The 22,967-nt window shown below is 38.8% G+C and overlaps 1 protein-coding gene across 3 annotated transcripts in view; it reads right to left on the bottom strand.

The window, feature by feature from the left end:
- The window catches only part of PARD3B (par-3 family cell polarity regulator beta), a 1,146,560-nt gene that overhangs the window by 449,384 nt on the left and 674,209 nt on the right, over positions 1–22,967 (bottom strand). For all 3 annotated transcript variants that reach the window (XM_010352639.2, XM_030916822.1, XM_010352640.2), the window contains 2 exons: positions 11,744–11,914; positions 7,356–7,488 (listed from right to left, as the gene is read on the bottom strand). In XM_010352639.2, the coding sequence (XP_010350941.1) occupies positions 7,356–7,488; positions 11,744–11,914 (304 nt within the window). The remainder of the gene's footprint in view (positions 1–7,355; positions 7,489–11,743; positions 11,915–22,967) is intronic.

Below are 22,967 nucleotides of genomic sequence, written 5' to 3'. Positions count from 1 at the left end.
ATGTGAGCCAATTCCTTATCATAAATCAGTTTACACACACACACACACACACACACACACACACACACACACACACACACACATTTGGTTCTGTTTCTCTGTGGAACCCTGATAAATACACAAGGCAAGGACTTGTTCCAAGCTCCGCCCCAGGCACTAGACTGATGTGGAGGTAGTTGTAGTACTGCTGACATGGCTCTGGGAATGAAACTTGAGGCAAATCTGCTAAGTAGGTGACCAGGGGGAAAGTAGCACAAAGGCAGCCTGCACTGTGTCCCTGCACCACCTCCAACCCTAGGAGTCCATTGATTTGGTAGTGGTGGCAGCGGTCAGGCATTCAAGACTTGCTAAGAGAAACAGAGCAGAAGGACTGTAATGTAAATTGGGAACAATGGACATCCTAGGACAACTTCCTTTCTGCTGGCTCTCATCTTCTATCCTCAACCTCTCAGTCCATCTTCCACAGTGGTGGTGAACATATTTGTGATCATGTAACTTGTTTCTCAAAACCACTTCAGCTGCACACCTTGCTTGTGGAATAAAGGTCTATGATCCTGGCAAACAACATCATCCCCCACTACACGTTAGTTTACCATTCCCTGACCACACCCCTGTGTGCTCCTGCCTCAGTATCTTTGCTTATGTAACTGCAAAACCTACTCTACCTGTCAAAGTCCTACCCTTCTCCCAAGGTCCACCTCAGATATCACTTTTACTATGAAGCCTTTGCTGTTGCCAAGGATCTGTCACTTTTATAACAGTGGCCGAGAAGACCAGTGCCCACTCTATCTGTGCTCTTCCTCTCTTTCTGGGCATACAGCTGGACACCACTGCTTGGGCCTCTTTGTCCCTAGACTAGTTCTTGCAAATGGAATGTGAGCTGCTATGATAAACGTCATTCCCAGTCTCACTGGTTATGAGAGGGTGCACCTTCCTCACTCTCTCTTCCTTTCCCCTACTATATCACCTGAAAGCCAGGTGACGAGGTGCCCAGCCACCAGGGGAAGAAGCCTAGGTCCTGTAATGACTGCATGGAACACAGCTGCCAAACCTCATTGTGCAGTGATAGGACGAGGAAATAGACTTTCACTGTCTACATCTATCCAGTGACACTTTAGGTTTATCTATTAATTAATATTAGGTAAAGTAATTCTTGGATAGCATATATCAAATGCCATTTCTGCAATGAACTATGTATGTATGCATTGTTCTATCAAGCTATTATTTATTTATCTACATCTATTTCTTTTACTAGACTGTAGATAACTTTCCCCTCATGTTCCTCTTTCTCGTTTTCCATGTCTTCTACAGCCTCTTCTCTGGCTAGTTTTATTATAATCATTAAATTTATTTTTTATTACACACATGTGAATGATTTATGGTTCTTTATGTGTTTCTGTGTTTTTATGTGTGTGTGTGTGTGTGTGTGTTTTTAAGTGGTGATCAGTGCAAAGGTAAGTATCTTGTTTGTTGAGGTAAGTATCTTATTTGTTGACTCTATCCTTGTTACTTTTTTTTTTGAGACAGAATCTCACTCTGTCTCCCAGGCTGGAGTGCAGTGGCACCATCTCAGCTCACTGCAAGCTCCGCCTCCCAGGTTCACGCCATTCTCCTGCTTCAGCCTCCCGAGTAGCTGGGACTACAGGCGCCTGCCACCATGCTCAGTTAATTTTTCGTATTTTAAGTAGAGAAGGGGTTTCACCGTGTTAGCCAGGATGGTCTTGATCGCCTGACCTCGTGATCCGCCAGCCTTGGCCTCCCAAAGTGCTGGGATTACAGGCGTGAGCCACCGCGCCCCACCCCTTGTTACATTTTCTTAAACAACATATTCGGATGCTGTAAGGAATTTTTATTTTCCTCTGGGCCCAAACACCTTTTTAAAGCCCTATGTTTCAGTGTAAAAGTCTGGAATTCTTACCTCCTATAATAATATTTCTGGATTTCTTTGAGTGTATGAGGTACAGTCTTCTTGATGGTCATTTCATATATATCTATGTCTGTAAATATTGACATGGCACCTCCTGCAGTCATTACTTCATTGATGGCCAAATGGCTCTTCTTTTTAATTATCATCTTTTGTTGTTATCTCTGTTGTGGGATCTATCCCACCAAGACCATATCAGAAAAGAATTTGTAAAAGAGATTGTAGCTTTAGACAAAAGGTCAGCAAGCTATGGCCCTGGTCCAAAACCACCTTGCCACCTGCCTTTGCAAATAAAGTTTTACTGAACAGCTATGCCTATTTGTTTATGTATTGTCTATGAGTGCTTCTGCTCTACAATGGCAGAATTGAGTGGTGACAGAGACCTACAGTCCAAAACCTGAAATATTTACTTTCTTGCACTTTAAAGACTAAGTTTTTTGACTCCTGCTTCCGACTATTCTTAAGGACAATAATACTATTGCATTCGCCTTTCCACTCCTGATAGTGTATTCTGCACAATGGAGGTATCCAATAAACATTAGCCAAATTGAAATATATAATTCAATCTTGGATAGTCATTCCAGACATAGTGCTTTACATGCTACAGAGGGGTAGATACCTGCTGGTTCCCAGGAGGATACACATTAGAAATAATTCTACTATGATGTGTCTCAGAGGACCCCAGGGAATATGGATCCAGTGAGACAGGTCACAGAACCACAACATTTGATTTGAGATGGAGATAAAAGGCCTAACTCAGTGGGTGATGCTGAGCAGACTTGGGGGCAGTGGGTGCCTAAGACAGGATGCACTTGAGCTGAAAGAGGAGAAGCAGGAGAAGAGCTATATGGGGGAGACAAGTGCAGTGAAATGAGAGGTAATGCTAACCAGAGGCAAACTGCATGAGGCGATTCCTCGGCCTAGGGTAAGATCTGGCAGCAAGATTCCTCAGAAAATACAGTGTTGGTGTATTTCATTACCATTCAAATGCTTAATAGGATTTTCTAGTAAACCCTTGGGACACAACCTCCATCCCTATTACCATCTTGAAGCACCACACTTATTTCACTATAGGCATTGCTAGCAGTTCTTCAGTATAAATGTGAATTTTCTGGTGCTATGATTTCTACAAACATTAGTTCTAAAAATGCCTTTTTCTGTGTAACAGCTTGGCAGGAATAAAAAATAAAATAAAATAACCAAGAACTGTGGGTGGTATGTATTATTACTTCAAAAATAAATGGAAGACAGAATATCAACATTGGATTTTTAAATATACAAAGGAAAGAAAAAAGGAAAGAAAAAAAAAAGTCAATGTTTTGGCTGTAACAGCTCCTCTCCTCACTAGACATTACACTTTGTCAAGTTAATCTTGCTTTTCTAAAGAAGATGCTTGAAAAAATTGGTAACGGCAGTCAACACTCAGGTTTTATAAGCCTTAGTGGCCTGTTACCATCTGACATGGATCTGAAATTCAGGAACTCCCAATAGTCCCCTAAATATAAAATGTCATTAATGTTAAAAAGAGGTGATGGCCGTGCTCTTTTATAGCATCATGTTTATAAATTCTGCTATAATTTTTTGGTCTCTAAATCAATAGGCTTACAGAAAAAGTAAGAAAATTCCATCTACTGGCCTCTAACAATGAAAATGTAATGAGTCTGCGTTTTGATAGGCCTAAATCTTATAATCTAGCATTGTTGCACAGATCCACAAAGAAAATATAAGAATAGATTTTCTCTACTTTTGAAAAAAATAATGTTTAATGGAGTCACTTCTTAAATACATTTGCTATGCTAAGTTGGAAAATTGAGGTGGGGAAGAAAGAGAAACAGGAAACTTGCAGATAGTTAATTAATATATTTTTTTCACTGACGTAAAAATTGTTCTAACTAAATCTATGTCCTGGGAAGAAAAGAACAGACAAAATCTCCCAGTGGTTGTCTGGGGCCACTTGGGCCCAAAGGACTCTATTTGTACCAAAGATATACAAAGTCTGAACGTTCTATTGAAGTTCCAAATGAAATTATTACTGTATTGTATTTTCAGCAAGTGCATGGAATGGATTTTCTTATTTATTTACTTTTTTCTGGATGTATCCTTACACATTAACTACTTCCATGGTTTTATTAGTTTAGCCTTTGCTATTCTTTGCAGAGATATTATTTCATTTACTTAAGTATCTCAATGTCTTCTGAAAATACATCGTGTGCCACTTAATGAGGATATATTCTGAGAAAAGCACTGTTAGGCAATTTTGTCCTTGCATCAACATCATAGTGTACTTACTTAAACCTAGAAGGATTAGCCTACTTACTCTCATAAGCTCTATGGTATAGCTATTGCTCCTGGGCTACAATCCTGTACAGCATTTACTGAATATTGTAGGCAATTACAGCACAATGGTATTTGTGTATCTAAACAGAAAAGCTACAGTGAAAACACAGTATAAAAGATAAAAAATGGTACACCTGCATAGGATACTTACCATGAATGGAGCTTGCAGGACTGGAAGTTGCTCTGGGTGAGTCAGTGAGTGAGGACATGCTAGTAAATCTGAAGGCCTAGAACACTACTGTACGCTACTGTAGACATTATAGACACAATGCACTTAGGTTACACTACATTTCTAAAAAATATTTTCTTTCTTCAATAATCTCCGTAACTTTGTTACTTTATAATTTTGAATTTAACTTTTTGAATATTATGTAACAACAGCTTAAAACACAAACACATTGTACAGCTGTAGAAACATATTTTTTCTTTATATCTTTACCCTATAAGCTTTTTCTATTATACTTCTTTTAACCTTTTAAACTTTTTTGGTAAAAACTGAGACACAAGCACACATTAGCCTAGGCCTGGATAGGGTCAGGATTATCAATATCACTGTCTTCCACCTTCACATCTTATCCCACTGGAAGGTCTTCAGGGGCAGTAACAGGCACAGAGCTGTCATTTCCTATGATAACAACGCCTTCTTCTGGATACCTCCTAAAGGAACTGCCTGTGGCTGTTTACAGTTACTTTTTTTAAAAAAATAAGTAGAAGTGTACTCTAAAATGATGATAAAAAGGATACTATAGCATTAGGAATTTTTCAGCTCCATTATAATCTTACGGGACCACCATGATATATGTGGTCTCTTGTAGACCAAAATGTCATTATGTGGCACATAACTGTATTTTACAGATACTAAAAATGAAACAAAAGGTACTTACTGTTCATTTAGATGTCATTGGTGTAACTAGGAATTAAACTCTAGACTTAGATAGATGTCATTGGTGTAACTAGGCCACATGTTACTAGAGAATTAAATGCCAATTAAGTTACATAAAGTCTAGATATTTTAATACAGATGTCCACATTCGTGATCATAAGGTAGAAAGAAGGCTGTTTTATTTTGCAGACAACTTGCCATTCCTTTCCCAGGCTCTTTTGCTATTGCAATTTAAGATTTCAGAAGGCAATCTTGCTCTGTCAAGAAAACTTTTAATTTCTTTCTTTCTTTCTTTTTTTTTTTTTGCGATGGAATCTCCTTGCTCTGTTGCCCAGGCTGGAGTGCAGTGGCACGATCTTGGCTCACTGCAAGCTCCGCCTCCCAGGTTCACACCATTCTCCTGCCTCAGCCTCCCGGGTAGCTGGGACTACAGGTGCCCATCACAATAATTTTTTTTTGATGAGAAAAGACAAAATATTGAGTATTTTTTAAATCTGTATGCTAAGTAAAGTCAGCTTCTTCTTTTTTTTCCCCCCGGAGCAGCTGGGATTACAGGCATGTGCCATCACAACTGGCTAATTTTATACATATATGTACACATACACACACACACATTTTTTTTTTTTTTTTTTAGTAGAGACAGGGTTTTGCCATGTTGGCCTCGAACTCTCGACCTTAGGTGATCTGCCCTCCTCGGCCTCTGAAAGTGCTGGGATTACAGGCGTGAGCCACCGTGCCCGGTCTAAAGTCAGCTTCTAATGGGCATTCTCAGTAGGTGAAAGGACTCCAATAGTTTCAAGAGACCAGTAACCAATGTAAGTCAGACACCTGCTGTGGTTTGGAAGAGAAACTGAAGACAGGGAGACAAGGATTGAATCCAGACTCTGCATGTATCAAATATGCATTCTTGAGTAAATTATTCACTCTCTCTGACTTTCTAGATCTTTATTTGTGAAATGAAGATAATATTACCCACTTTGAGTCTGCATGCAAATTGCTCAACACAGTATCTAACAGACAGCAAACACTTAATAAATGGTAGCAGCTGTTGCTACTACTCTCGCTAAAATGGAGGAATTCCAAGGAATAAACAACATCCCATTCTAATGAGACAATTTAATTCTAGAGCCACCTCAGATTTATAAGTATGTTATGATGGAGTAATTTCACAGCTTGGAACTTGTTTCCACATAGTTAAATTATGATAACATCTTAAGTGTTCAAAATATAGGAACTGATTACATGATATATGGTACTTACCGTCAAAAGACACTATGCAACTACTGAATATGATATTGTAGAAGAGTATTCAATGACTAAGAGGCATATAATGTGCTAATTTTAAAAAACAATTTCCTAAACATTACATACATTTCATTATTTCATTTTTTGTATAAATATTTTCATTAAAGAGTCCTGAAAGATATGCATAAAATGTTATTGATTAGGATCTTTGATAGACAGAAGTACGAGTAAAATTAAATTTTCTTTTTATTTCTTTTCTCTAAATTTTCTGCAATGAATATGTATTGCTTTTGTAATAAAAAAATTCATGTTATTAAAGAAAAGAGATACAGGGAGATGAAACAATTTTCTTGGTGACCTGAAGTATATTTTTTAAAAATCCAAGAGGAAAACCCAGATTTTTTACATCTGGAGTTGGCTAGAAATGTGATCCACATCAGATAATAAGGGAAGACAGTGTAGCAAGACAATAACAAGAACATTCCAACCATCACAAGATGGTTTCAGGTTAGGATATTTACCCATATACCACGCTTATATTAGAATCGAGTATATTCTGTGAATCACGCTATGACCATTTTATGGATTACAAATCCATACATTTAAAAATGTTGGTAGTTATTTACACTTGGTAACTTCCAATATTAGAAGAGCTTAAAAAATAACAGTTTGCCATCTTTGATTCTCCAGTGATCATTTGTTTTATATATAACCCTCCATGTTTGGGGCAGCAAGCACAGAAAGTGTCACTTAAACTAGAGACATTGCCAGGAATCTGATTCACAAATTCTGAGTCAGCTCTCGCCCCAATCTCTCAGTGTTTGTGACTCTGATTAACAAAGTCTGCACTTAGTCTAATTAACTCCCCTTTACTCCTTTTTTTTTTTTTTTTTTTTTTTTAGATAAAAAGGCATTTTTGTGTTTTCTCACTCCATTTGCAGTGGATAAAAATGGATAGACTCTTACCTTTCTGTTTGTCTTGTGGACTGTAAGCGCCAAGTGGATGCAGGGTACTGTTATCATTTCGCCTAGAGGTGGTTACAGCATTTTGACAGTTCTCAAAGCATGGCTTGGAAAATGCCCCACACTCTGCAGGATCCTAAGAGATAAAAGTAAAAATTACATTTGCATTTTTAATATGTTCAAACTTGGTCAGTTGAAGCAAAGTGAAAGAATGATCGCTGTATGAATAGTCTTTCAAGAGTCTATTACACTTAAGTCCTCAACTCTGGAAACTCAAAATGGCCCTATCAGTGAAAACATCTTTGAGTATAAAATAAAAAGTACTGACAATGTGGTGCTAAGGATTAGGAGTGCTGATAGCCAACACAAAAGAGGATTAACTTTATTATTCTCTTTTACCACTTACAACTGGCTTCTTTCAAATTTTCTTCCATCTGGGAGTACAGCTTGTGGCAGTGTCAACACAAGAATACAGTTCATGCCAAGGGTGTTTCTCTGCCAACCAGCTGGTTCCTCTCTCTCTCTGCGCCTAAGTGCATATGCTCTAGGACAAGTCAGAACTCAAGCAGGTTCACCTCTGAAATGCCACCAGTGTGTCTCTGTGCAGATACTAGGTCTTTGGCCAGGAGCTAAATCAAACGGCTGTGACAACGCCAGACAGCAGTTCTCCTGAGGGTTTTCCCCCCTATATTTCCCCTTCCTATTTTGATTTTTACAGTCTGTAAACACATTCACAGTTTTCTGAAAACTGCTGTGTCTAGAATAACACCCCATGATCCATCTTCCACAGGTGCTGAAGAGGGAATTATTGGAGGAAGTTGATTATAGAGAACTCTTAACTATTTTTTTCAAAAAGGTTGCAGCAAAGAGAATTGGGGTTTGCTCTTCTTCGTATTATTTGTCTCAATAACAGATTTTAAGGAGGTAAATGATTTGGAAGCCATCTCATGACTTTTCCCTTGACCATTTGTGAGAAGAATGTACCACAAACAGCAGCACCCATCTGATTCCCAAAGCTCTTCTGAGAATAGCATTTGCCTAAACCAATGCACTGGATTTATATTTTCCTCTTTGGTTATAAAAATTCAGTGTCTAGCTAGTCAAACAAATAAAACATTCCATTTTTGTATTCTTAATAATTAAAATGTTTTCAGCTGCTGAAGGTCCTTTAGCTTTTTGTCAAGGCTTGTAACACTTTTCCCACACCCAGTCAAACTGAGCCTGGTATAGGAGGCAAGCTAGTCCTAAATTAAAACTGTAGCTGTAGCAGGAAAGAGAGCTAGGGCTTGCTTTGCACAGCCTTGTGCTTTGATTTAACAATAACAACAAGAACAAAAAATTTTTTTTCTGCTTCCCCAGCTCTTTGATAAATGACACAATCAATATCCCAACAACTGATCAGTAACTAGCCTAATTAAAGTATTCAGCCTGTAAAATAGAGCCGTCGCAGAGCCCTCCATTAGTGTCCCAGCCAATAAAAAATATAATGGATTTTTAAACATATTCTGCTTTTGCCACGATGAGCTGGCAGCAGCAGGGAGGGAAATGTTTTGGGGAAAGGAAAAACAAAATCAGGTCATAACCCATTTTTTAATACCAAGTCTCTAGGCTCAAATAGAATTACAATTGAACCTCAAGCTCATCCTTTGAAAAATATGTTTCTGTTTAAAATGATTCTGATTCAATCGGGGCTCATTATGTATTCTTCACAAGGTCCTCATCAAAACTGTTTACATATCTTGTACATCTGGGTAATGTGGGAAAAACCCCAACAACTATATATTTTGACTTTTCTTAAGTAGCTTCTTCAGATTTTGAAATATCAATATAATGTTCAAGCAACCATTTTGGTATTCCTGGCAAATCTAACTAATTGATTTGCCTGAATGTATCAACAGTGCTGAGACCTTTTTTTAGGTTATGGATGCTTTTTATTGTACTGGAGGGCAAGTGCTGTTCCACCAGAGAATACAGCAAAAAGCATGAGCACACAAAATATGCTCTGACACAGTGAAACACAGATTTGAAGATCAAATAGTTGCAATTTTTTTTCAATTTAATAAAGATAAACTGTACATTAGTCTTCTGTCTTTATAAGAAATAATGCTCTTTAATCTTCATGGGTACTGCAGAGATGCTCAGTAGCTGAGAGTCCAGTGTCTGCTCATTCCCCATGGAAAGCATGTAAATATTAGGGAAACTAAAAATGGATCTTGTTTAAATGTCCTCATAGAAACTGCTTTTTGACCCAGTTCTTATTCTTGATCAGTTCCCTGGTGATCTATACTAACATGACACTTTCGATGGCGGGCAACAAATGAGAGTTTCATACTTTCTTCTGATGGAATAATGCCAATCCACCCCAGAGTGTGAGAATTAAAATGAAAATACCTGCAGTAAAGGGCAATGCAAATAGTACAGTGTGCCAACTCAATGAGTCAAAATATATAACGCCTATCTGCTGCCACCTACTAACTCTTTTAGAAGCATAGTTATTTCTTTTTTAACTTTTGCTATCTGCACAGGTATGTTATGGTATAGCAGTTTCTTTCAGACTCTTCTATTAGTTGAAGTATCTTTGTTTAAAAAGTCTTTTCATATCCTTTCCCCACTTTTTGATGACATTTCAAGTGTTCTAACCTCAAATAAAACATATTTGAGGTAATACATATGTTAATTAGTCATTCTACAGTGTGTACATGTTTCAAAATATGTTGTATACCACAAATATGTATAGCTTTTATGTATCGACTTTAAAAATTAAAAAAATATATAGTCAAAAAAAAAAAAAAAAAAAAGTCTTAAGGGAGATCCGATATGCAGATGCACAGAAGGGATGACTCAGGCATTCGCAGTTCATCCTTTCAACTCTCTCCAATAAATGGGTTCCGTGGAGTCCTAAGGCTCTAGAGTAAGAACCATCCTAAACCAGATGGGGCCAATTCTCTCAGGGCAGGAAGTAGCAGATAAGGGTGTTATAACTAGGTACATAAGTAAAGCCCATTAAATATTTATGGAACACTGTCACTTAAGCAGACACAAATGTTGAAAATAAGTTTATTATATTTAGTCTCCAGTAATTGGCCAATTTAAATGCATTTAACATCTATAAGCTTATATAAAGGAGAGTATAAAAGGTACAGCTACTCCTTTCCAATAGCTGATAACAGAACAAAGTAAGATAGAGCTTATAACTTTAGCACTCAAGTTTACTCTCTGAGATGAAATAGGTCTCAGATGTGACATTTTCATTGACTCAATATTTATTAAGCATCTACTACATGTGGGAACCAAGGACACATTAAGGGATAAAACAGACAACAATATCTGTCATCTATGAATACCGAGCACTCAATTATGCATGTACTTACACAGCCAGGAAATGGCAAATCTAGGATTGTAACCTAAGCAATTCGAAACTCCAGAGCTGAAGCTTTTAACTACAATGAGCCCACTACCATTAACTCCTGATTAACTTGATAAAGCTTTCATTTTTCAATTTTTAAGCTGAACTCTTTATTAAAACTAGTATTTTATATTAGTTTTTTTAATAGTTTTTTTTTAAATTTTGTATATTATTGTATTACACAAACACAATCTGGCCTTAGAGAATATCCTGATATGAGAAAATGTGTGATTTGCTGATGTTTTTCTTAACTTTTAATACTATTAACTTTTTCTTCTTACCTTTTTCTAAAATTATTTTATGAGCATTTAATAATTATTCTTCATATAAGAGAAAATAATGTTTTAGGTATTTTTATGTTTATATGTATAATGTTAGGAATATTATTATTAAAGTTATCATACACTTAGACTCCATGTGTAAGTGAAAATATTCTTGATATTTTAAAAAACTTATAAAAAAAATAAAAGATTTCAAGAAACAAGACTCCCATTTATTTAATCACATGAGCAAGCAGCTTGTTTAATAAATCAAATGTTAAATTAGTTAAGTCTCAGGTCTGTATTATTTATATGCAGATTATGGAAGAGAATACAGAGAGCTGATTGCATTATAATGATCTCTACATTAAACATTGTACACATGTGATTAGACACCTTCTAAGGTATGGACACTGCTAGCATATCAACCAAAAAAGTATATAAAGATGTTTATGAACAAGTTCAGAGCTCTTGGAATTTCTGGGGGAAAAAACTAGAAATTATAGACCTGTTACATCTGATAAATGACTTACTTTATATGCACATTTTTACACCTTGCTATTATACCTAAAATATACAACCACCTATTCCCCACATCAATCCATCAAAGCTCTTCTGGGGCATATTTTCTCAATATGCATCTAGCTACCACAATAGGAATGGAAGTCTGCATATTCTGGTGGCAATTTGGGCAACTTGCTGAGGAGAATCAAGATTCGCATCACCTCCATTGGTCTCTCTGGCCTCCTCAAAATCACCAACTGGATCATTCCTCGGATGTTTCCCTCCATGGACATTGACCGCCTAAGTGTTTCCATAGCTTCGTGGTTGGATTTTCCTAAAAGAGATTCTCCATTAACTGCAATCAGCTGGTCATTCATTCGCAGACGACCATCCTAAGGCAGAAGAAAGAAAAACAGAATTCAACAGAGAAAAGTATGGTGATGACGTGGTGTTTTGTAGAGAAGTTCAAGTTTAAAAATGAAAAAACAAAACAAAAAAATCCCCCAGCTGTTAGTAGTGATTTATTTTCCATGGCAGAAAAAGGCTCTGGAGCTTATCAAACAGTCAAAAATACCAGCAATAATGAATTGTGTGAAAGTATATTTTAGAAATCTTAGAGTCCTGAGCTGCAATAATTTAGACATTTGTATAATGCCTCTTACCTAAATCTTTGGCAAGCATGCTAATCTGACCTGATTCTGCCATTTGCTCTGGCAGAGACCATGTTGTTGACTCAAGGGAAGGCGGTTTGGAAACCAAAGGAGGTAGGCACAACGAAAGGAGAATTTCCTTTTCAGGCACAGACAGGCATCATGCATAAATGCTGTGTGCTTGACAGTAGTAATGTGTCTCCTGATATTGCCAGCTCTATTGAACAGTACTAAAAAGAACAACCACATAATTGTATTTAACACAACCACAAAGTTGCTCATCTGCCAAAGAACACAGAGGTGTGTAGAAAACGACCAATTTGCCCTGATATCTTCTGGTGAAAAAGTTTAACAAAAAGAATTGTCAAGGTTTTCTCGAGGAGGCTCTGATGAATGAGTACTTTCAACCAGCATCTTCAGGAAGAAATACCACTTACTACAAAGTAAAGAACCTCGGCATATGAATAGGCAGCCCAGACTTTCGAGTGAATGAGGCACTGACCAGCTCCAGCCAGAAGTCCCTCATAAGCAGAGGCCTAGATTAGTGGCTGACACACTGGGATGCCTGCCCTGCCTAGAAAAGAACTTGAAGGGATCACAGTGCATTTCCCCAAAGGCAGTCCGGGAACAAAGACACTTGAAATGCTGACAGTCAGACTCGGGGGACATGCTCTCTACCCATTCTACACTCATGTAGAAAGTTCTTGCTATGAGGCACAGTTGTGATTAGGAATGTTATGCTGCTGCTGCTAATAAAGTGAACAGAAATAACCATAGGTGTGTATAACCGTTTACCCTCACAGAGAATTCTTCCATAAATTACCCTAGTGATTCTCATAGAACCTAAGAATTTAAGATTTTCAGAAACATTTTACAGAAAAGGAAACTGAGACACAAAACGTAACTTGTTCCAGGCCACGAAAGCGAGTCAAAGGTTTCCATGAATCTTGACTCTTTAGTTCTTCCATGACAATTCCCTTTGTTTCTTATCTCTAGACTTCAACTGTGCAACACTAAATTAGGGAAAGGAAAATACTACAGAGTTCTTATGGTGAGAAGTATCTGGGATTTGTGGTCAAATTAACAGAATGAAATGTAAAAGAAAAAATCTTCCTAATAAAGGAGATAGCCAGACACACACACTGAACAATAGAAACCAACCAGACAGCTTTGGGAGGGAAACCGTGTGGACAGGTCGTTAAATTTGGACTAATGCAGTAGCAAATGGCCCGAGGAAGTCCCTCTGCTGACAGAGGAGAAAAGGGAGGGTGGGGTGAGAGCTGCTGTTCCCCAGAGCCAATGCCCTCGTGAAGACACACTACCCATGCTGCCTGCTGGAGAAGGTGTTAGCCACGTGGGATTGCAGGGGCCGCCCACAGGAGGGCACACCCACTTGGGGAAGAAATGGAGATGGCAGGGTAATGGGATCAATAGACAAGGGCATCAAGTCAGAGATATAAACCGTTTAAGTGGACTGCCTCCTCAGAGCTTAATGTCCCCTGCCTTCCTCTTGTTTTCCCATTTCACTTAACCTTTACCCTAATTTGAAGCGAGTCTGGAAATGAGATTTACAGGAAAGGCCAAACAAGAAAGAAATCTCTTCGCTTCTATTATCCAATTTTGAGTGAGGCACAAAAAAGCATAAGGCTACATGAAATGGGATATGACAGGCCGGGTGCGGTGGCTCACACCTGTAATCCCAGCACTCTGGGAGGCCGAGGTGGGCGGATCCCCTGAGGTCAGGAGTTCGAGACCAGCCTGACCAACATGGAGAAACCCTGTCTCTACTTAAAATACAGAATTAGCCGGGCATGGTGGTACATGCCTATAATCCCAGCTACTCGGGATGCTGAGGCAGGAGAATCGCTTGAACCGGGGAGGCCGAGGTTGTGGTGAGCCAAGATTAGGCCACTGCACTCCAACCTGGGCAACGAAAGCGAAACTCTGTCTCAAAACAAAGGTGGGGGGGATATGACAAAAACACCCTGAATGGTTTCATTATGTGAAGTGAAATACAACTGGAGAAATTATTCTGCTCTATTGTCATATAAGAAAGGAGCACTACTGGACTGAATCTTGTTACTAAAAATCATTTTCGGATGAATGGAGACTGGTGTGTGGTTTTTAAAGAGGAGGAGGAAGCAGAAGAGTCGAATCCAGTTCCTGGTCTTAGTCCTGTTAACAGGAAATGTTCAGATTTTGCAGTGCTTTGTCTTGGCAGGACACCTCATCTGCTACGACAGGAAGAAACAAGATAAAGATGGAAGCTTTATGGCTACCTCTAGAGATGGAGGGAAGGAAATATGAGTGAGATCCCACCTGGTAACCTGTTGTGAGCCTTTTCTGTGAAGCATGAGACAAGGTCAGAGTGAAGAGGTAGACAACAGACAAGAAGATAGGAGAACATTTTTTTTTGGTAAAATACATCAATAGTTATTAAGCACAAACTTCTTTTTTTTTTTTTTTTTCAGTTACATTCTAAATCTCAAGCATGCAGAATGACACTGAAATAGGACATGTTTTCTATAACCAAGTCCCAAACAAAAAGACAGTTCGGGTCACCTCAGAGCAGCTGAAATTTTTTTTCAAAGACATTCACATTCATCACAAGCATCATCAGAGAGTTGTGGGCGCAATAAAAATCCACACACTCTCATTGTCAGGCTTGGCTGGTCTGTTGTTATTGGTGTGTGCTTTTTCTTTATAAGATAAATGATGTGTAATTTCATTAATGGTGATGCCAGTAAGCACCATGTTGTCCTAACATTTAGAATATAATCACAGAATTTAGAGCTGGACGGGTCCTTAGAGGTCATCTCGTCCAACCTCTTCCGTTTACAGATGAATAATGTGATGCCCAGAGAGGATGAGAAACCATTTATCGAACACCTATTAGGATAAGGCACTTCCACGGATATTAGACTTGTTCAGCTAGTTAAGGTCAGAGTTGGAACAGAATAGCCCAAGTTCCGAATTCCACAGCGTCCCTATTCACTAAACCATTCCATATTCTACATAGATGAAGATGACTAGTTCCTAAAGGGGTAATGCTTCAAGAAAAAAAGACTTTCAGAACCAGAGAGGACAATATGCCACCAGATGTCTCCTGGAAGGGAAGACAATATAAAATCTAGACACACAACAAAAGACATGGAGACAGGAAACGGTGCAGGGGCATGGCAGAGCAACACAGAGGGCAGAAAAAAAAGCGTGTCTACCTACTTAGCTAGACATCCATACATGCATGTCTATGTCTAGTCTTGACCTAAAATGAAGTTGAGTCAATGAGGAATTCATTATTCAAAAACTCATCAAATCTCCCTCAAAACTGTGTATGTCCCATTTGCTTTGGAATAATTTTGACAAAGAAAATTAGCTTTATATGGTTTTTAAAATTAATTTTATATTCTAGTAAATATTTAGGCATAAGAATATTAACTTTCAATTGACTTTACATAAATGAATTCAAATATTCAAGGATGTTACTTGGTAATTCTAGGGTATTTATTTCATCTGGGTCATGCTTGCAATATTCTCTCTCTCTCTGTCTCTCTCTCACACACACACTCCTCGCTCTCTCTCTCTCTCTCTCTCTCTCTCTCTCTCTCACCCTTTTTTCTTCCTATATTACTCCCATCAGACTCCTAAGCAAAAAGACTTCAATTATGTTCCCCGCTTCTGGCATCCCCCCATAACCAACTCCACCCTCAAGCTAGAAAGGAGTAAAGGAAATTCCCAAAGGGAAGGAAAACATATTAAAAAGAATCAGGAGAACAGAGTAAAGACAAAATGTAACTTCTTCAGTGCAGTTCAGAATGAAAAAACCTGGTACGAGGTTAGGTCTTCTCCACGTCCTAGCATGGTTTCAATCTCATCAGCTTTAGCTGGTCCTATCACAGTAGGATGCACAGAGGACCAGGAGACAAGACCTTCGAGTATGACATCTCCCTTTTACTGAACACCTAACGAAAGCTAGTCCTTGTGCACATCTTTTGCGTATATTTGCCCATTCTTTTCTTACAGCAACCCTGTGATATAAATGCTACTCTCTGCTATTTAGGAGATGTAAAGATGAAGGCCCAGAGAAATTAAGTGACTTGTCAAAGGGTATGGTCATAGCCAGGTCTCCTCATCTCTAAGGTTAATGACATGAATCCTTTATGATACGTTGCTTCTAAATTCAGACTTCTAGAGATTATTAAACGCACTATATTAATGACAAAGAGTCTCTACTCTGTGCATATCATGCTAAACCCTTTACATATAGTAGACAATTTACTCCTTACAGAAACCCTGTATATTTGAGATTGCTGCCCCCATTTTATAAAAGAAGAAATTGCAGTCAGAGAGTTTAAATGAATTGTTACAAGTCATGTTTCTAAAAGGAGATGTGAACTAGGTCTGGGTCACTCTGCAGCCCATGTTTTCAAACAATCTGCTAGTGATTCTTAGTCTTTACGGGCCCTTAGACTTCTTGGAGAATCTAATAAAAGCTACAGATCCTCATTTTTAAAAAACAAATATTTACGCCAGGGTCTTTCCACAATTGTGCATTTGAGCCAGATAATTCTTTGGAGTGAGGGGTCGTTACGTATGCTGTAGGCTACTCCATGTGTCCTCTAAAGCATATTTATGATTTCTGGGTGGTCCAATGACCTTGTAGTTCATCCCCTGTGGTATATTCACTGGTGCCTGGGTACTTTCTCTGCCATGATTACTGGCAATGTTGTGTGGCTAATCCACTTGGCTTGGCAAATTTTTTGTTAAACCCTCCCCCCAACTGCCCTGTTACCTCTAAAATTCTAATGAATACAGAGGAAAAGTAAGAAAGCCAAAGCAAAGGAATGAACTAGCCACTGAAGAATATGAGAGAAGCATGAGAAAGTGGGCTGGCTTTCCCAGCGGTAGCTGGCTGGGGCCCAAGGCCAGTCCACATTAGTCCAGGGTGTTGAGAGGATTAATCATGACCAGATGTTGGCTTCTGCCTCCACATGCTTCTAATGGGGCCCTTGGTATGGCCTCCTGGGATATTATCAACACCAAGGTCCCAAACCCAAAGCTTGACTTCAGGGTGCAGAGCAGATGTTTCCCTGGAATAGGGTGGGACCCCAGGCAAGATGGCACCTGATTGAGGGGGAGAATTATCCTCAACAAATCCTCTCAGGGTCTTCCAATCATTCTATGACAACATCTGTCTACTGCATTTTTTGAAAAAACAAATCAAATCCCCCCAAAAACCCAAAACCTTAAACTAAGAAAAGAACCTTGTATTCCAGATTGAAATCATTTACCTTCATTTAAAAACAATTGCAATGGAAGGGCAAGAATGAATCAACATTTTTAAAGTACAGTTGTTAAAACAAAAAAGTTAGTACTTTTTTTTTTTATTATTATACTTTAAGTTCTAGGGTACATGTGCATAACGTGCAGGTTTGTTACATATGTATACTTGTGCCATGTTGGTGTGCTGCACCCATCAACACGTCAGCACCCCTCAATTCATCATTTATATCAGGTATAACTCCCAATGCAATCCCTCTCCCCTCCCCCCTCCCCATGATAGGCCCCGGTGTGTGATGTTCCCCTTCCCAAGTCCAAGTGATCTCATTGTTCAGTTCCCACCTATGAGTGAGAACATGCAGTGTTTGGTTTTCTGTTCTTGTGATAGTTTGCTAAGAATGATGGCTTCCAGCTGCATCCATGTCCCTACAAAGGACGCAAACTCATCCTTTTTTATGGCTGCATAATATTCCATGGTGTATATGTGCCACATTTTCTTAATCCAGTCTGTCACAGATGGACATTTGGGTTGATTCCAAGTCTTTGCTATTGTGAATAGTGCCGCAATAAACATACGTGTGCATGTGTCTTTATAGCAGCATGATTTCTAATCCTTTGGGTATATACCCAGTAGTGGGATGGCTGGGTCATATGGTACATCTAGTTCTAGATCCTTGAGGAATCACCATACTGTTTTCCATAATGGTTGAACTAGTTTACAATCCCACCAACAGTGTAAAAGTGTCCCTATTTCTCCACATCCTCTCCAGGACCTGTTGTTGCCTGACTTTTTAATGATTGCCATTCTAACTGGTGTGAGATGGTATCTCATTGTGGTTTTGATTTGCATTTCTCTGATGGCAAGTGATGATGAGCATTTTTTCATCTGTTGGCTGTATGAATGTCTTCTTTTGAGAAATGTCTGTTCATATCCTTTGCCCACTTTTTGATGGGGTTGTTTGTTTTTTTTCTTGTAAATTTGTTTGAGTTCTTTGTAGATTCTGGAGAGTAGCCCTTTGTCAGATGAGTAGATTGCAAAAATTTTCTCCCATTCTCTAGGTTGCCTGTTCACTCTAATGGTAGTTTCTTTTGCTGTGCAGAAGCTCTTTAGTTTAATCATATCCCATTTGTCAATTTTGGCTTTTGCTGCCGTTGCTTTTGGTGTTTTAGACATGAAGTCCTTGCCCATGCCTATGTCCTGAATGGTACTACCTAGGTTTTCTTCTAGGGTTTTTATGGTATTAGGTCTAACATTTAAGTCTCTAATCCATCTTGAATTAATTTTCGTATAAGGAGTAAGGAAAGGATCCAGTTTCAGCTTTCTACTTATGGTCAGCCAATTTTCCCAGCACCATTTATTAAATAGGGAGTCCTTTCCCCATTTCTTGTTTCTCTCAGGTTTGTCAAAGATCAGATGGCTGTAAATGTGTGGTATTATTTCTGAGGACTCTGTTTGGTTCCATTGGTCTATATCTCTGTTTTCGTACCAGTACCATGCTGTTTTGGTTACTGTGGCCTTGTAGTATAGTTTGAAGTCAGGTAGCGTGACGCCTCCAGCGTTGTTCTTATTACTTAGGATTGTCTTGGCAATGCGGGCTCTTTTTTGGTTCCATATGAACTTTAAAGCCGTTTTTTCCAATTCTGTGAAGAAACTCATTGGTAGCTTGATGGGGATGGCATTGAATCTATAAATAACCTTGGGCAGTATGGCCATTTTCACGATATTGATTCTTCCTATCCATGAGCATGGTATGCTCTTCCATTTGTTAGTGTCTTCTTTTATTTCACTGAGCAGTGGTTTGTAGTTCTCCTTGAAGAGGTCCTTTACATCCCTTGTAAGTTCGATTCCTAGGTATTTTATTCTCTTTGAAGCAATTGTGAATGGAAGTTCATTCCTGATTTGGCTCTCTGTTTGTCTGTTACTGGTGTATAAGAATGCTTGTGATTTTTGCACATTGATTTTGTATCCTGAGACTTTGCTGAAGTTGCTTATCAGCTTAAAGAGATTTTGGGCTGAGACAATGGGGTTTTCTAAATATACAATCATGTCATCTGCAAACAGGGACAATTTGACTTCTTCTTTTCCTAACTGGATACCCTTGATTTCTTTCTCTTGCCTGATTGCCCTAGCCAGAACTTCCAACACTATGTTGAATAGGAGTGGTGAGAGAGGGCATCCCTGTCTTGTGCCAGTTTTCAAAGGGAATTTTTCCAGTTTTTTCCCGTTCAGTATGATATTGGCTGTGGGTTTGTCATAAATAGCTCTTATTATTTTGAGGTACGTTCCATCAATACCGAATATATTGAGCGTTTTTAGCATGAAGGGCTGTTGAATTTTGTCAAAAGCCTTTTCTGCATCTATTGAGATAATCATGTGGTTCTTGTCTTTGGTTCTGTTTATATGCTGGATTACATTTATTGATTTGCGAATGTTGAACCAGCCTTGCATCCCAGGGATGAAGCCCACTTGATCATGGTGGATAAGCTTTTTGATGTGCTGCTGGATTTGGTTTGCCAGTATTTTATTGAGGATTTTTGCATCGATGTTCATCAGGGATATTGGTCTAAAATTCTCTTTTTTTGTTGTGTCTCTGCCAGGCTTTGGTATCAGGATGATGTTGGCCTCATAAAATGAGTTAGGGAGGATTCCCTCTTTTTCAATTGATTGGAAGAGTTTCAGAAGGAATGGTACCAGCTCCTCCTTGTACCTCTGGTAGAATTCAGCTGTGAATCCATCTGGTCCTGGACTTTTTTGGTTGGTAGTCTATTAATTATTGCCTCAATCTCAGAGCTTGTTATTGGTCTATTCAGGGATTCAACTTCTTTCTGGTTTAGTCTTGGAAGAGTGTAAGTGTCCAGGAAATTATCCATTTCTTCTAGATTTTCTAGTTGATTTGCGTAGAGGTGTTTATAGTATTCTCTGATGGTAGTTTGTATTTCTGTGGGGTCCGTGGTAATATCCCCTTTATCATTTTTTATTGCGTCTATTTGATTCTTCTCTCTTTTCTTCTTTATTAGTCTTGCTAGCGGTCTGTCAATTTTGTTGATTTTTTCAAAAAACCAACTCCTGGATTCATTGATTTTTTGGAGGGTTTTTTGTGTCTCTATCTCCTTCAGTTCTGCTCTGATCTTAGTTATTTCTTGCCTTCTGCTAGCTTTTGAATGTGTTTGCTCTTGCTTCTCTAGTTCTTTTAATTGTGATGTTAGAGTGTCAATTTTAGATCTTTCCAGCTTTCTCTTGTGGGCATTTAGTGCTATAAATTTCCCTCTACACACTGCTTTAAATGTGTCCCAGAGATTGTGGTATGTTGTATCTTTGTTCTCATTGGTTTCAAAGAACATCTTTATTTCTGCCTTCATTTCGTTATGTACCCAGTAGTCATTCAGGAGCAGGTTGTTCAGTTTCCATGTAGTTGCGCGGTTTTGATTGAGTTTCTTAGTCCTGAGTTCTAGTTTGATTGCACTGTGGTCTGAGAGACAGTTTGTTATAATTTCTGTTCTTTTACATTTGCTAAGGAGTGCTTTACTTCCAATTATGTGGTCAATTTTGGAATAAGTGCGATGTGGTGCTGAGAAGAATGTATATTCTGATGATTTGGGGTGGAGAGTTCTATAGATGTCTATTAGGTCCGCTTGGTGCAGAGATGAGTTCAATTCCTGGATATCCTTGTTAACTTTCTGTCTCTTTGATCTGTCTAATGTTGACAGTGGAGTGTTGAAGTCTCCCATTATTATTGTATGGGAGTCTAAGTCTCTTTGTAAGTCTCTAAGGACTTGCTTTATGAATCTGGGTGCTCCTGTATTGGGTGCATATATATTTAGGAGAGTTAGCTCTTCCTGTTGAATTGATCCCTTTACCATTATGTAATGGCCTTCTTTGTCTCTTTTGATCTTTGATGGTTTAAAGTCTATTTTATCAGAGACTAGGATTGCAATCCCTGCTTTTTTTGGTTCTCCATTTGCTTGGTAGATCTTCCTCCATCCCTTTATTTGGAGCCTATATATGTCTCTGCATGTGAGATGGGTCTCCTGAATACAGCAGACTGATGGGTCTTGACTCTTTATCCAGTTTGCCAGTCTGTGTCTTTTAATTGGAGCATTTAGTCCATTAACATTTAAGGTTAATATTGTTATGTGTGAACTTGTTCCTGCCATTATGATATTAACTGGTTATTTTGCTCATTAGTTGATGCAGTTTCTTCCTAGCCTTGATGGTCTTTACATTTTGGCATGTTTTTGCAATGGCTGGTACCGGTTGTTCCTTTCCATGTTTAGGGCTTCCTTCAGGGTCTCTTGTAAGGCAGGCCTGGTGGTGACAAAATCTCTAAGCATTTGCTTATCTGTAAAGGATTTTATTTCTCCTTCACTGATGAAACTTAGTTTGGCTGGATATGAAATTCTGGGTTGAAAATTCTTTTATTTAACAACATTGAATATTGGCCCCCACTCTCTTCTGGCTTGTAGAGTTTCTGCCGAGAGGTCTGCTGTTAGTCTGATGGGCTTCTCTTTGTGGGTAACCCGACCTTTCTCTCTGGCTGCCCTTAAGATTTTTTCCTTCATTTCAACTTTGGTGAATCTGGCAATTATGTGTCTTGGAGTTGCTCTTCTGGAGGAGTATCTTTGTGGCGTTCTCTGTATTTCCTGAATTTGAATGTTGGCCTGCCCTACTAGGTTGGGGAAGTTCTCCTGGATGATATCCTGAAGAGTGTTTTCCAACTTGGTTCCATTTTCCCCCTCACTTTCAGGCACCCCAATCAGACGTAGATTTGGTCTTTTTACATAATCCCATACTTCTTGGAGGATTTGTTCATTTCTTTTTCTTCTTTTTTCTTTTGGTTTCTCTTCTCGCTTCATTTCATTCATTTGATCCTCAATCGCTGATACTCTTTCTTCCAGTTGATCGAGTCAGTTACTGAAACTTGTGGATTTGTCACGTATTTCTCGTGTCATGGTTTTCATCTCTGTCATTTCATTTTTGACCTTCTCTGCATTAATTAGTCTAGCTGTCAGTTCTTCCACTCTTTTTTCAAGATTTTTAGTTTCTTTGTGCTGGGTACGTAATTCCTCCTTTAGCTCTGAGAAGTTTGATGGACTGAAGCCTTCTTCTCTCATCTCGTCAAAGTCATTCTCTGACCAGCTTTGATCCGTTGCTGGCGATGAGCTGCGCTCCTTTGCAGGGGGAGATGCGCTCTTATTTCTTGAATTTCCAGCTTTTCTGCCCTGCTTCTTCCCCATCTTTGTGGTTTTATCTGCGTCTGGTCTTTGATGATGGTGACGTACTGATGGGGTTTTGGTATAGGTGTTCTTCCTGTTTGATAGTTTTCCTTCTAATAGTCAGGACCCTCAGCTGTAGGTCTGTTGGAGATTGCTTGAGGTCCACTCCAGACCCTGTTTGCCTGGGTATCAGCGGCAGAGGTTGCAGAAGATAGAATATTGCTGAACAGCGAGTGTACCTGTCTGATTCTTACTTTGGGAGCTTCCTCTCAGGGGTGTACTCCACCCTGTGAGGTGTGGG

The sequence above is a fragment of the Rhinopithecus roxellana genome, chromosome 14, assembly GCF_007565055.1.
Source record: "Rhinopithecus roxellana isolate Shanxi Qingling chromosome 14, ASM756505v1, whole genome shotgun sequence".
Lineage (NCBI taxonomy): Eukaryota > Metazoa > Chordata > Mammalia > Primates > Cercopithecidae > Rhinopithecus > Rhinopithecus roxellana.
The sequence above is the reverse complement of the archived record's forward strand: the minus strand, read 5'-3'. Positions and strand labels throughout refer to the sequence as shown.